The following is a 15360-nucleotide window of genomic DNA, read 5'->3' as shown; positions in this document are numbered from 1 at the left end:
TTGATGTGAAATGAAAGAGAAGAAAGTTGCTGTTACTCAACAGTTGTAAAAGCAGATGCAGTTCTTGGACTGTCATCTGATAACTCAACACCTCAACCCTACCCGTGAGTGTGCAACAATAATCTACTCCTGTGTTTCTGTAATAACATGGTTAAAAGAACAATTTGACAGGGATCTAACAAGTCTTATAGTAGAAGTCTTTACATTTGATACAAATTACACCAGAACATAATTATGTTAAGGGTCATGGTCCCTAACAGGGTCAATGTTACAATGATCAGGATTAAAAAACATTGTTTTCCGAGGAAAGGAAAACAATATTTTTTAATCAGAAGAAAATTATTTTCCTTTCCGAAATCGAGGAAAGGGAAATAATCTTTTTTTTAATCATGGCCGTTAAAGTATTGATCAACGGTCCTGAAGCAGCAATATGTTAAACAACTTATTGATTAATGATAGATTTCAGTCTAATTTAGAATAAATGTTATTATATTCCATCCATATCCCAATTCCATTCAAAATTTAAATGTGGTGATTTGATTAGGCCTTGGGCATATAATTCAGAAAATTTGAAAAGCTAAAAGAGGACCAAGATTAGGCATTGAGACTGGCACATGAATGCCTATAAATTCGAGTAAAAATGGTACTGGACACTCTTGGTTTGTTACTTTTTCATTGTGCAAGTGAACAATTAAAATGCAAAAGCGTTTTGGAGTAGGATAACTTTCTGGTCCAAGGAGCTCTGGCCCTGTACTTTAATAGTTTCAAAATATTACAGAGGAATCAGCATCACTTTGTTATGTATCAGTTAAATGAGTAAATCGTACTTGGCATGCCTCGCCTTTTTTTATTTGAATTTCAGGAATTTACTTTTAGAATTAAATGCACTTTGCACCCTCAAATAAAATTGAAAAAATAATTTTGTGCCTGAACTTCGGAAATTACAACTTTGAAATTTTATGACAAAAAAGAAGGCCATTCTCAGTATTTAGAAACATAGAAAGATATAGAGAGGAAATCTATCAAGAATAAAGGGAAATCCCCTATTTATATCTTTACAACTTAACTTGCTAAGTAGTATGGAACTTTTTGCAGATTATAATTAAAATAATAAGGGGTAAAACATGAATTTCATTTTAAAATATAAATAAATTTTAGTTATAATTTCAAATATAAGTTAAAATATTTATAGAAATGATTTCTTTCTATAATTGGGTGCTTCTGAATTGGGGTTGAAGTAGGGGAGTGTAAACTGAGTTTCCGATATTCTTGATACATATTTGTCTTTGAAACAAAATAAGAGGGCATTTAAACCTTTACTTTTACCATCAATTTAACGAGGATTTGGTTCATCCGACATACACGGCAGGGGTATCCTGCTTTCCTAAGGGATGCCTCCTCACAAAAGGGATAGGCGGGTCGCAGTGACCAGGCCTAGGCGACTTTTTACCAAAAACACAGATCTTCGCAACCCCCACCTCTACAACTCGTTTAAAAGTACTCGATCACATTTGTTCGAGATGTTACTGAATCAAGTATCTGGTACCAATGTACCATCATTGTAATCAACGCATTGATGGAATGAGCATAAAATAATCTAGCAGAAACAAATTACAAATGAGCCTAGGATGAAGAGCTCACGGCGTTCTCTGTGGCACAAAATGGTAGTTAGAAAACCATACTGACAAATCCATGACTATTTTAAAAAGGTGAAGACATGGTTGACACGGACAAGAAAGTAGCTGACCAGTACAAAAACACTGTAATCCGTCCTCGTTTACATACCCCCACTTGCTTCTAATTGTCTTGCCAATTTTTTTGTCTTAAATATTACTGTTACATAAGTTTCTCCCATATGTTCAATATATATATATATATATATATATATATATAAATACACACACACATATTTATTCTTCCATAGAAATTTAAGAAAATCTTCTTTGATTTTTCTCATGTACTTTTCAAAGTAATGAAGGGTTTTTCCGACCATTTGGAGGAATATATGATGAAAAATGGATAGTTTTAAATATACTCGAAAATGCTGAGCTTTTACTTGACATAACTTAAACTATGTTCGAGAACTCCGAGCTTTTACTTTACATATATACAGCAGTGTCACTGTAATATCGGAGTAAGCACAAATTTCTAATGCACTAAAACGACAAGTTACAAACTATTTCTTTGGGGCAATAAGAATGTCCTAACGAAATAATTCACATTTTGCAGGATACCTGATTGAGGACAAAAAACAGGATAAGTATCGTATCTGTGAGAAAATTCGGGGCAAAGCAAGCAGCTCTAACTGACCATACGAATGCTTACGAGGCACAAGTATCTAACATCCAGCCAGCCACTGCAAAACAAAAAACATTCAGATCATTAACGCCCGGAATCAAGTTAGTCTCCTGACAAGGTTGTTCCGAACTTAATTTTCACAAACTAATCTGCATTGTTTTCCCACTAGAACAAAATAGTATTAATTCCAGCTGTCAAACAGGAAACTTTCTCCATTAAAACCCCAAACCTAATGTTCGAAGAACCCTAACACTAGTAAAATAACTGCATACAAATGAATCTTGGGAAAAAAGACTAAAAGTTTGACGGAGAAATATGATGATGAGAGGTGTAGAATGATATAAGCGGTTAATTAGCATGTTAGATGTATACAATTTATGAAAATGTGTGTTGAGGATGGAGAAGACTGAAATGGATGAACCTGGCTGATCAAGAGAAAGTATTGATTAAAAATGAGAAATTCAATCTATAAATTGATATTTACGCCGTTTAGAATGAATGTTTAGTCACGGAAATGCCACAATGAAATTAATGCTATGATTCCGTAATTCGGTTGTCATGAAATAAACTTGCAACACGACTTGTTCGGGGGACTTGGGGCATCCAGGTCTAGCATAATATATATCTGAAATAGCCATGTAAAACAAAGAGAACTCATGAAAACTTAACAGTCATTGCAAAGTAGCCACCAAATATTTATTATTTTACTATTAAAAAACTCTCAGATATGTTGTTCTACAGAAACCATCTTTTCCATTTCCGCCTTTCTTCCTATCTCAGAAATTTCCGTTTCCGCCTTATCTCAGAAATGATATTTAGCATCTTAATTAAAACATTTCCTTTAAATGTAAACTTTAATCCTACTTAAATCTTTAATCACATTTCAATAATTTTAATTTTTCTAGATTTTTCCAACCCCTTAATATTAATTTCCACGGACACTTATCTATACATTACTTACTCTTCAATTCAACACTTCTCTTTCTATCGACATAAATAATAAATTTAAAATCACGTTTAACTTATCAGACCACCTACACCCCAGAGCCCTAATATAGTGTAAAAATTGCATTTCTAAACCATTAATATTGTGAAACGGGAGGATTGCGTTTGGTTATATAATTTTCATAAGATCTTGATATCCAAGTTGTACACTTAAATTCCCCGTGCAAGAACTTGTAGTTACGTCCTAATGCATTAGTTAGAAGTAAAAACCTGTGCATTTATAACAGAAGTATTACAATTTACAACTGACATAAAACAACGGAAACATAACCTAGAAGGAAAGTTTTACAACAATAGTTTACACGGATTTGAACATAAGGTGTAACAGCAAAGCATAACAGGCAAACCTTCTAGATAAAAAGGGATGCCCCGCACATGCAATTCTCAAACTACAAGTCTCATTTTAAATCTAAAATGTATTTCAACCTTTGGCGATTGTAAGTCTGAATGGATAACAAGGTTAAAAAACAGGCCCGGTCAAAGGAGCCCATCTTGCAGGCAATAATTTGTGGTCATGTCTATAATTTGGTAGCAGGGAGTTAAAATTGAGACCCCCCAACCAGAGCTCTGATACCATGTTACGTAAATAGTTAATCTAAATTCTTAAGGTGTTATACAAAGGAGTTGGATCTTTATTCTAACAATTTGGTTCTTATACATATTTTCTATGTTCACTCTATTAAACTAATAACAGAAATACTCAAGTAATATTTATTTTAGGTATTGATTTGTTACTTGATTTTTACACGCATTTCAAAGTGTTCTAAATATATAGGTAGATCTAATATATATTTTTAATTTTTTATCCAGAATCAAAGTATTGAATCTGTGTGATATTAAAACAAAAATTTAAAAATTTTAAGTCTAATTTCCTTTATTAATTATCTATACAATGAGCCTCGAGATAATTTTGTTTTGTACCTTGGAAAGTTAATAGCATATAATATTAGGGGCTATTAATTTTGGGGGACCAGAGCATTAGGGCTCTATGCACGCACCCTATTCACCGAGCCTGTTGAAAATCATGGTTATTTAACATCAGAATGCGATGTAAATGTTTAAGTGATATTTAGGTTTTTCTTGTTTGTTATGCTTATACCAAATTTGCGTAAACAATGTAAAATAATGTTCATCATAAAGGCACATATGAGATACCTATTATACACAATTCAAATTCATCTAATAAATTTACAATATTGAGTATTAAATATGCTTGTTAACATGTGACTATATTGTGGTAAAAGGACTTCTAAGACATACCCATGGCAACCTGTAAATGACATTTAGATTGACATCAACATTCTAACTTATGGACTAACCTGTATAAGCAGGAGATGATGCTCTAGTTATCCCAGTAGTTTCTTAGCTGTGACATATGCAGAAGAAGATCATCCCTACCCAAACCAGTGGTACTGCTCGTCATGATCCAAGGAGGATGCATTTTGTAATTTTGTCTGATCAGCTCCTGAAAACTCTTGATGTTCTCATCAGGTCTTTTCCCTTTTCCACCCTTCATTTTGTCACATTTCGTGAAGACCAGTGTCATTGCTATCTGAAAATTAGGGCAGTAATGCAACAGACCAAGAACAATTTGGAATTTTTGCCTTTAAAATTCTAATGAAGAACGAGTGCTGGACGCTGGTATATTAAAGAAATGGTAAGTAGCGTACATTGTTCCGTCCAAGCCAATTAGCACAGTCAAGGTCAATCTTTTGTGGTGGTACGCTAGCATCTATTAGTAGTAGAACTGCAACTAGAGTTTCTCTATTCAAAAAGTAACCTTTGGTGAATGCAGACCAGTCCATCCTAGCAGACTCTGGCGCGTTAGCAAAACTGTGAACATGGTGAAAAGTTAGTGCTCAGAGATTCCTGACCACTAGATTTTCTAGATTTGTGTTTGGAAACATATTACATATATTAAGTCATGGATTATGAAATGACATGAATTGAGTGAGTTATCATTTCAAATTTTCAGAACCGGGCTTATATTTTCATGTACTGGAATTGAACAAAATCCAGATAAATATTGTTTTGAATAGCCAAACATGTCATCTAGACCAGATCCATCATCCTAAAAAAATTCTAGAATCCAAACATATCATAAAGTTAATTCAAAGCAATGAAATATCACATGTGTAAGAGCAAAAAAAATATATTTAGTAGTGGAATGTAGATTGTAGTGGCAATTTCATATCTCTTGCATCATACAGCTTCCTGGATAAAACTGCTACCAATCGAACTACTGTTCAGTTATTGGTACTGACACTGACTTGCAGCAGATGAATCAAATGGCTCTACATAAAATTGAAATTACACCCTCAACAGAAAGCTATCTTATCAGTGAAACTTTTCTATTGGCATTCACAGAAACTCTGAAAAAGTTCAAGATTTCTGACATCATACCTCTACTAGTACAGCATAAAATTAATTTTACTAATGTACAACATTAAGAAAGACATATTAAAGAAAAATACAAGGCATAAGACAAGGGAACTCGAAATTAATTTTACTAATGTACAACATTAAGAAAGACATATTAAAGAAAAATACAAGGCATAAGACAAGGGAACTCGACTGCAAGAAGAGATAAGATGTAGAGTCCATGGACACACTATCAACAAGGTACAAAGTCCTAAATGTTGTAAATCTTAAGTCCGTATGAACTACAGAAACAGCTATATAGAAGCTAGATATAGAGTCCATGAACACACTATCAACAATTGATCGTCATTCAGAAATGAGCAGTCAAAAATTATGAGGCCAAATTATGTGTATGCCTGAATTCACATTGGAGTACTTCGGTGCAAATCCAGCAACACTGTTGGATGACCACTTTCAAGTTTTAAGCAGCATTTTAAACCGAAGTACATGGTAAATTATTACCAATGGTAATACTTATTTGTAAACAAATAAGGTTCCTCTACGAAAAATGATACCAATAACATAAGAGTAAAATCACAAAACCTAGTATCTTATCCTTAAATTGAAGATTACACATTGAGCAAAAATAACTAAATAAGATTACACTTACAACAATCGCCCATCACTCAAGAAATTAGTACTTAAAACCACAAAACTCTGACTCACCCGTAACCAGGCAAATCCACAAGATACCAGCTCTTATTCACCAAAAAATGATTAATCAGCTGAGTCTTCCCTAAAAAAACCACAAAATTAAAAAACACACATAAAAAAGATCAAATCTTTACACAAGAAGACACAAACCAACCTGGTTTTTTAGAAGTAAGAGCAACTTCTTTTTTCCTGACAAGAGTATTAATAAGAGAAGACTTGCCAACATTAGACCTGCCAAGCATAGCAAACTCAGGCCTGTCATCATTAGGACAGTCTTTAGGACGGACACTACTCCCCATAAACTCAACTTGTTTAATCTTGGAGTCACCAGCATAGGGTCCCACAGCTATGTTAGAACCAGGGAGTATCATTTGGTCAGTGACTTCATCTGGGTCGAGCCCTGGTGGAATGAAAAGGGTGGGTTGAAGGGTTTTATAGAGTGTGGGTTTTGATGCGGCGGAGATGCGGTGGGGACGGGTGGTAGGGTTTAGAGAGGTGGTGGAGAAGGGGAGAGAGAGGGTGGGTAGAAATGGGTTTGGAGAGGTTGTGAAGGGGTGGAGATATGAGAGGCGTATACGAGCTGCTGGTAGCATTGTTCAACCGGAGATTTTTCTGCTAAATTTTTTGTTTTTATCTCGATCTTCATTTTCTCGGAAATTATCTGCCTGTCCTTAATATTTCTTTTTAATTGAAATAAATTAAAATCACACTCTAGATTATCGTTTTTATAATCATCTTAATATCTTTCTAAATTTTTTCCCCAATGAAATTTGTAAGAATACTAGAGATAGAGAGATGACAAGTCTCGTGAATTTTATGACTCTATACTATAAATTAATACTAAGCTGAATTCGAATATCTTACAAACTAATCTCGAATAAGTCCTTAAATAATTTTAATGTAAGAAATTAATCAATCACCTTTTTTATGGGTCATTGACGCGTTAATCATTAAGATGCGTTAATCATTAAGATGATTATAATCGTTATTTCTTTGAAATTAATCATCTCACGAGTATATCAGTTTCAAAAATCATCTTATGAGTATTTTTTTTATACAAATATAAAAAGTTTTCATTAATTTGAATATAGTATAGTCATAATAAACCTCCAACTGTCGATACAGCAAGGTGGTAAAACAAATAACATAGTAAAAATAGTTAGATGATTTGTTTCCTGATCATTTAACACATAGAATTTAAAAAATTTTAAAGGTAAAAATGAAATCAAATACATTCCAAGAGATCCAAATTGCATCAACATCTCTGAAAATAACAATATCGCAATTAACCATATCACATTAAAACCATTCTTAGCCCAATATTCAGAAACACCAATCGCATAAATGAGATTGGAGAAGCGACACCACGGCTATCTACATGCCGAACATCAGTTATAAACATACCGAAAGCACCCCAACTATCTACATGTCGGATACCAGCTATAGACATGCTCACAGTATAAACCCGTGAAAGTTTAACAATCTTTGGTTGTGAAAGATTAGCTCTGGAAATAATCACCACCGCCCTATATTCGATGCAGGTTTTGCAGATCACCAAAAATATCAATAAACCCGTTCCAGCCATAACTAAACAAAAACATAACAAAACACTTTAAAAGCAGAGACAAAACACACACTTCAAGAGGAGAGACACACAAACACCCAAAAAAAATATTAAAAGGAAATTAACGAGAACAAAATGAAGGAATTTACGGACGAGCGGAAGCATGATATAACAATTATTCCGTAAAACCATGTATCACACATATAGAAAAACATATAAAATCAATGGAGCGGAGGAATCGTAATCATGCCTTGAAAATCAAAGGTTTATAACAATGGATGTTAGCAGTTGCTCCTCAGAGTGTGAAGTACTCTACTGGTATCCACCAATAATAATCCTTCGATGAAACTTGTATAAAGATGAGCTTTATAAAAGTGGTGCCCTTTTTAGAGAGAGAGAGAGAGATGAAGAAGAATGAGAGGGTGACAACTAAGTTTTCACAAAAACACAAGTGCATACCAAAACCCTTCTCATCTCATTCTTTATATAGGGCTCACTAGGTTTTCATATAATTAATATATCTATATATATTATTATATAAATCCCACACTTTATCTTATAAAATATTTAAATAATAATTAAAACTATTTTAATCATTATTATTTTTTTAACTCTTTAGAAAATAACTTGCTCTCTCAAAATACCTTCATCAATAAATTAATTTTTTTATGGTGTGACCCTGTAGGTTCAATATTAAGCCGGTAGTAGAAATAAATAATAATAAACCTTTGTTAATCCCTAACAATGCGACAAGAATTACAGAAGGGGGGTTGAATGAAATTCTTGAACCTTTTTCAAAAACAAATAAAATGTTATATCTTAATAATATATAAGTGTTTGATTTGCAAAGTGCGAAATAAAAAGTTAGTAAAATCAAAACACAAGTAATTAAAAATACAAGTCTTTAAAAACTTTCTGGTGGATTTGAATGTATCCACCAGAGATATATATTATATCAAGAGAACTCTGTGTAGCAAAATTAGCTCACAGTTACTTATAAATATGAACAACTAAGTTTACAGAGAAATGCCAAGGATGCAGCTTACAATTGTTTCTCTGAGATAATGTCCTTAGTCTTGTTCTTGTTGTTGTTCTATTTGCTACTTCTTGGTTTATATATCACCAATATTACAAAGTAATAAGACAAGATAATAAAACAAAACCTATCAAGTCTAATACTATGCTGCTTCATTACTCTATTCTAGCATCTTTGAATATCTTCATAATAGCATGGAAATGGCAATACTTCTTTGTTCTCTAAAACCCAGTTGAATAGGCTTTCACATTCCTTTTGCATACACTCGACGCATGTGACTGTGTTGTCACTGTCAACAGATATTTGAATTGATTATCCGTCGGGTACATGATCATCCGTCGGGTTCATGATCATCCGTCGGTTGCCTTGTTGATCATCTGTCGAGTGGCATTGTCGGTTATCCGTCGGGTAGCTATCTGGCACTTAACTTCATTTCATTTATGCAGAATTACAAGATATCATCTATGTATAATTAATCAACCTATTCTGCATATCCAATTAAAGTCAACATGACTTGAGTGCTACTACAGAATCTAAACAATGTGTATGCAGAAATGTGCTACAGTCTCATTATTACACAAGCTACTCACTCGATGGATAATTAATCATCATCCGTCGGGACTATATTGAGTCATCCGTCGGGACTATATTCCTTATCCGTCGAGTGCTACATTTTTCACTAAGTAAAATCTACTAAGGTGTTTTTGTAATGAAATCATCAAGTTCACAACATATCCACAACAATCTCCCCCAATTTATGTCTACTGGAATTGCAGCCATAAATTAAGAGAGACTTGATGATAACAAAACACCCTAAAAATACAACTTTTAAAAGTAAGTAGATAAAACTGTAAAGTGCTTCAAATAACAAAATGCACAAAGATTAGCTCACAGTCATTTTCAAGGTGCTCCTCTAGCATGAGCAGATTAATCTATTTCCTTGAAGATCTGGATCTCTTTCCAAGCTTTTTGTTATTTTCATCTATCTGATTTTGGAGTTGTCTGTGGAATTCCAGTTCATCAGATTCCGAGAGATTTAGCTTTTCTTGCATTTCCAAAAGAGTCTCATTGCTAGAGATGCTCAATTGGTCTTCTAATCTGAAAAATCTTCTAACTCCTTTGTCATCCATGAACTCCATCAGCCAGTAGGGATTGGCTTTCTTGAAGGATCCTGTGAAGTGGCCATTGAATCTCTTTTCCTCCCTTGTACTTGAAAACTAACCTTTCAGGTAGATTCATGTAGGCATCAATCCCTCTAACTTCTTCCAGTTCATCTAGATAGAGGTTTAGATCAGAGAATTTCTTGATGTCACATAAGTACATGTAATCTCCCTTGCTGACTTTGGATTGAGCTTTAGTTAGAGATTTGGATTTGAGAGGTGACAACTTCACTTTCTTGACTGCTCTTGACTTTGTTCTTTTTGGCTTGTTAAGGATTGGCAAATTGAAGTCAGAAATTGGTAGACTTTCCCAGTCTATTGGTTCATCCTTAGGCTTAATAGGTTCACCATGAATGTTCCTATAAGGATCCACCACCTTAATATCTTCAAATACCGCTGAGGGTTTTGATGCTTGAGTTGTAGTTGGAATGGATTCCTTGGGAAACTGATCCTCCAATTCCTTACCAACAAAGTTCAATTTCCTTTTGGTTCTTTTGGCCAATTCCTTGTATCTGTGAGATTTCTTCTATTGTGGTTCAACTTGCTTCTTTGGATCTTGAGATTCAGTGATTTCAGATGGCTGAGCAGGAATTTGTTGTGTTGGTTTCACAGCTTGTAGCTTGGCCAAGATATCAGCTTGCTCTTTCTTTTGTTTAGCCTTTTTAGCATCTAGAGCAGCTTACTTCTTTTCTTGCTTCAATCTTGCCTTTTCTTCTCTCTTTGCTTCAGCAAATTGAGGATGTCCAGCCACCACACAATTTTTTTTACCATTCCTGAAAACTTTAGCAAGTCTCCTTTTCAAAGCTGAATCAGCTGGATCCTTGTAGAAGGCAATGGATCTTGACAACAGTTTCTTCTCATCAGGCTTTGGTGTCTCATACATTGTATCCAAAGGGTTCTTTAGTGATGATTTTGGATAGTTCACCCTTGGCTTCAAAAGTACTTCAGCCTTTAGAGATTTGATGCAGGATGGCTGTCCTCTTTCCAGATAGTTCATGTTCATTTCATTCACAGAGATTTGCCTGACTTGAGAGTGATGAATGACTGACTTTTCTGGCTTCCTTGCTATCCCAAACTTCTTTTGAATATCCTCAACAATTTTCTCCCAGTTGATTGGATTCAAATGCTCATTTTCAGCTGCTCTTATATTGGCTGTTGCTTCATTTATCAGATCAATATTGTCCTTAGCTGGTGGCTTTGAGATAGTAATTGTAGGCACAATTACTTTGATAACTTGAATGTTGAGCACTTTTTGCTCCCCCTCACTCCTAGAACTCTCTATCTCCCCCTTTTTGTTATCATCAAGCTGAGTAGAGGATGAGGTTTGTGTAGCCACCAGTTTATGAAGCAAGTCTATTTGTTGAGCTTGGTGTAGATGAATTGCTGTAAGAGATGCTTCCATTGTTGTCATTCTTGTATCCAAGATATCTATCTTTGTGGCAAGATCAGATTTTTTCCTGAGCTGTCTCTTAATGTCAAGCATTGTAGCTTCTGGAAGTTTAGAGTCCATCTTGTCAGAAATGGCCTTTTTCAACTCATCAATATCACCTTTGATAGTGTTTACATCTCGAGCATGTTGAAAACCTTGGATTTGTTGTAGTTGCAGAGAAGCAAGATGTGCTTGAAGGAGCTTTTTGGTGTTGGCTTTTGTGGTGGTTTGAAAAGCATAATTTGTCTGATTTATGAGTTGAATCAGGGTTGTCTTGAAGTAGTGTTCATCACAGTGCTTTGAAAATGCCCAAGATGGCATGCCTGATCTTGAACTAGAGCCTACTTCTCCCCCTATGTCCAATGGCTCTTCTTCACTATCTCCACCTTCACCTCCAAAGAATTCTTCTGAACCACCAGTCTCATAATCAACATTACTAGCTGTAGAGGGCAAAGTTATGATGGCATCCTTAGCTCTTAGCATTGACTGTGTGGTGTGCACCAAGTTGAGCATCCTTTCTGCATTATCATTGTCCTGTTCATCTAGAAGTTGATATGCTGGAACAGGCTGAGTAAATGTCTCAGCATCAAGGGAGGTAGAATCTATAACAGCTTGAGGTTGCTGAGATAGTCCCTCCCTGTCTACATCCTGGACATTCATTAACTCACGTGCAATGACATCCACCCTTATATCTCCTGTACCTGCATTTCTCTCATTATCTCTCTTTTGTTGCATCAAGGTCTCACCTTGGCTCCCCACCCTCACACCCTCACCTTCACCATCTAAGGTGGGACTCCTCACACTCTCTTTTGCCAATCCTGAAGAACTGGATTGCATATTTTCACTCTTTTCCTCTCCTTTTTCCTGGGAGCAACCCAGACTCTCACTCATAACACTCTCTTCCCTCAATTCTAGGAGTGATTGTACTACCACTAAGTCTTCTGCACTTGAGATAATTGATGAAATTTGAAGTTGTGCAGAGACACTCGACAGATAAGGGATATTCGTCGGGTTAGCAGTTTGACTATCCGACAGATAACTGTTGTTAAGCTTATCCATCGGGATACAATCACTACTCGACGGATGAATAATATCCATCGAGAGAGTAGGGATAAATGAGTTTGGAATGGAAACTATTGTGGACTCTGTGCAGATTGATGAGAATTTTGGCACATATGTCTCAACAGTTCCTGAAAGAATTGGAAAGTGAGCCAACAAATCATCCAAAAGATGATGCTCACTTACACTAGACTTTGGCTTCACCAACAGAGTTAAAGAAGGGGAATCAAGAATTGATGTGTTGATCATATCCACATCCAGAGAGTTTGTGGGAGAATTTGGTGTTTGAGGTGCTTCTATAACCAAAGATTTTGGCTGTGACTCCACATTTATTGGAGCCACATCAAACTGACTTTGAAAATGTGCAGTTACTGTGTCTTTAGCACCAGTTTGCACAGTGTGTGAACCTTGTGCATCCCCATGGGTTTTTGGTTTCTTCTTTCTAGTATAGTTACCCTTTTGTCCTGTGCTCTTGGCTGAGAGCTTTGTTCAATAGTCACATCCTTTTGGGAGGATGCAACTAGCAATGAGCTTATTTTCTTATTAAGCACTGCAGTCTGTTGGGAAACTGCAGTGTGGCTAGGCTGGGAAACACTCAACTCTCCAACCTTATCCTTAGGGTTTCTTTTATGTTCACCCTGTCCCTCACCTACCTTGCCCACCTTCACACTCCCCTCTTTAGATTTGGTGGATTTTGCAACTGGCATCTTTTGAGTAGAGACAGATGAAATTACCTCACTTACCTGAGGTGCTTCCATTACAGGGAAATAGAAGAGTGGCACCTCTTTGTGATGGTTTGCCCTGTTCAAATTTGCAATAATTCTTCTCTCTTGATTCCAACAATCTAATTTGTTGGTTGGGTTCTCAAGCACAATATCCTTAAAAATCTAGCATAATAAACATTTTTACCCCTTTTATTTAACTCCCCTAACTTAAACCCCAACTCAAACAAAACAAGATCACTAAAGTTAAAGAACTTATCAGTAACTAGCATGTAAAGCATGTTAAGCATAGAGATATTGACAGAATCAAAATTACTGATTTTACCAGAGAATACTTTAGTAACTACATCACATAGATAACTCCATTCCTTTCTAAGACCCAACCTCCTAATTTCACGTAACTTAGAAGTAGAGAGTGCATAGTCCATGGAGTTAAGCATATTAACAATGTCAGTGTCTGTGTGTGGTGAAGTTACAGTATTATCAGGAATTTTGAAACATGCTATAATAACATCACTATTAATACAGAATTCCTTACCTTTAATAGTGACTGTGATGGTCTTATCAGTTGAGTTGTACACAGCGGTTGACCACATTTCTTCAACAACCTCACAGAAGATGGTGGGTGATTCTAGCATGGCATAGTTGAGTTTGCAGTTCTTCACAAAATCCATCATTTTGTGGTAGTCACCAGACTGTTGAATCCCCTTGTTTACTAGAGCCGTGAAGTTGTTCTTCTCATAGATAAATCCAGTTTGTGACATGATCTTGACGACTGGTGCCATTGTTAGAGAGTGGAAATTGCAGAGATAGAGATGATAATTGTTTTTGAGAAAGAGAGAAATTAGAGCAGATGATTTGAGAATGATAAAAGAAAAGCAATGAAAATAAATTATGCTTTTATACTATCTCAAAAATAACTGTCAAAAATAATAAAGTAAAATAAAGTAACCAATAAGAATTATCCAAAATAGCTGTTTAAAAATAAACTGTAAAATTTCTTCAATTATCCATCGTGTTATACTTGGAAATTGTAAGTATACTCGATGGATAATGTTCAGGGAATCAACGGCTAAAAATAAGACAATTCGACGGATGCGGATAAATCAGTTATCCGTCGAGTAATAAAATATTCCAGAAAAATAATTGATTTTATTAACAAAATGTGTACCGACGGATGATCAAACTCGATGGATAATGATCATCCGTCGAGATGTAAATCTTTCCTTAGGCAAAATTTCATCCAAGACTGAGAAACCAATTAAATTTCTGGCTGCATTACAACTTGCAAATTATCTGAAAAGATTTAAGAATAATTTAGCATACCTAACTCACTTACCAACCTTGAAAAGGTGGATTCATCCAGTGGCTTGGTAAATATATCTGCAAACTGCTTTTCACTTGGAACAAAATGTAGTTCCACAGTACCATTCATTACATGTTCCCTTATGAAGTGGTACTTGATGTCTATGTACTTTGTTCTTGAATGTTGCACTGGATTTTCAGTGATGGCAATTGCACTTGTGTTATCACAGAAAATGGGAATTCTTTCCACTTGTAGACCATAGTCTAGAAATTGGTTTTTCATCCATAAAATCTGTGCACAGCAACTGCCAACTACAATATATTCAGCTTCAGCTGTAGAAGTAGAAACTGAATTTTGCTTTTTACTGAACCAGGACACAAGCTTGTTTCCTAGAAATTGACAGGTTCCTGTTGTACTTTTTCTATCAATTCTACAACCTGAATAATCTGCATCTGAATAACCAGTTAGATCAAAACCAGAATCTCTAGGATACCAAATGCCAAGTTTTGGTGTTCCCTTGAGATATCTGAAAATTCTCTTAATAACTACTAAGTGAGATTCTCTAGGATCAGCCTGAAATCTAGCACACAAACATGTAGCAAATATTATATCTGGCCTACTAGCTGTTAAGTACAGAAGTGAGCCAACTATGCCCCTATAACTTGAAATATCCACAGACTTTTCTGTAGTGTTTAATTCAAGCTTA

The 15360-nt window shown here is 35.2% G+C and overlaps 1 protein-coding gene across 1 annotated transcript; it reads right to left on the bottom strand.

Moving 5' to 3' along the window:
* Positions 1–2032: 2032 nt before the first annotated feature.
* On the bottom strand, positions 2033–7026 carry LOC141723435 (GTP-binding protein At2g22870). The gene is made up of 5 exons (XM_074525235.1): positions 6533–7026; positions 6391–6460; positions 4974–5136; positions 4623–4855; positions 2033–2356 (listed from the first exon to the last, which is right to left on the bottom strand). Exons 1-4 carry the CDS (start codon positions 6969–6971, stop codon positions 4646–4648), a joined length of 882 nt encoding a protein of 293 aa, XP_074381336.1. The 5' UTR covers positions 6972–7026; the 3' UTR covers positions 2033–2356; positions 4623–4645.
* Between the last annotated feature and the right edge of the window lie 8334 nt (positions 7027–15360).

This window comes from Apium graveolens, chromosome 5 (genome assembly GCF_009905375.1).
Source record: "Apium graveolens cultivar Ventura chromosome 5, ASM990537v1, whole genome shotgun sequence".
NCBI lineage: Eukaryota > Viridiplantae > Streptophyta > Magnoliopsida > Apiales > Apiaceae > Apium > Apium graveolens.
The sequence above is the reverse complement of the archived record's forward strand: the minus strand, read 5'-3'. Positions and strand labels throughout refer to the sequence as shown.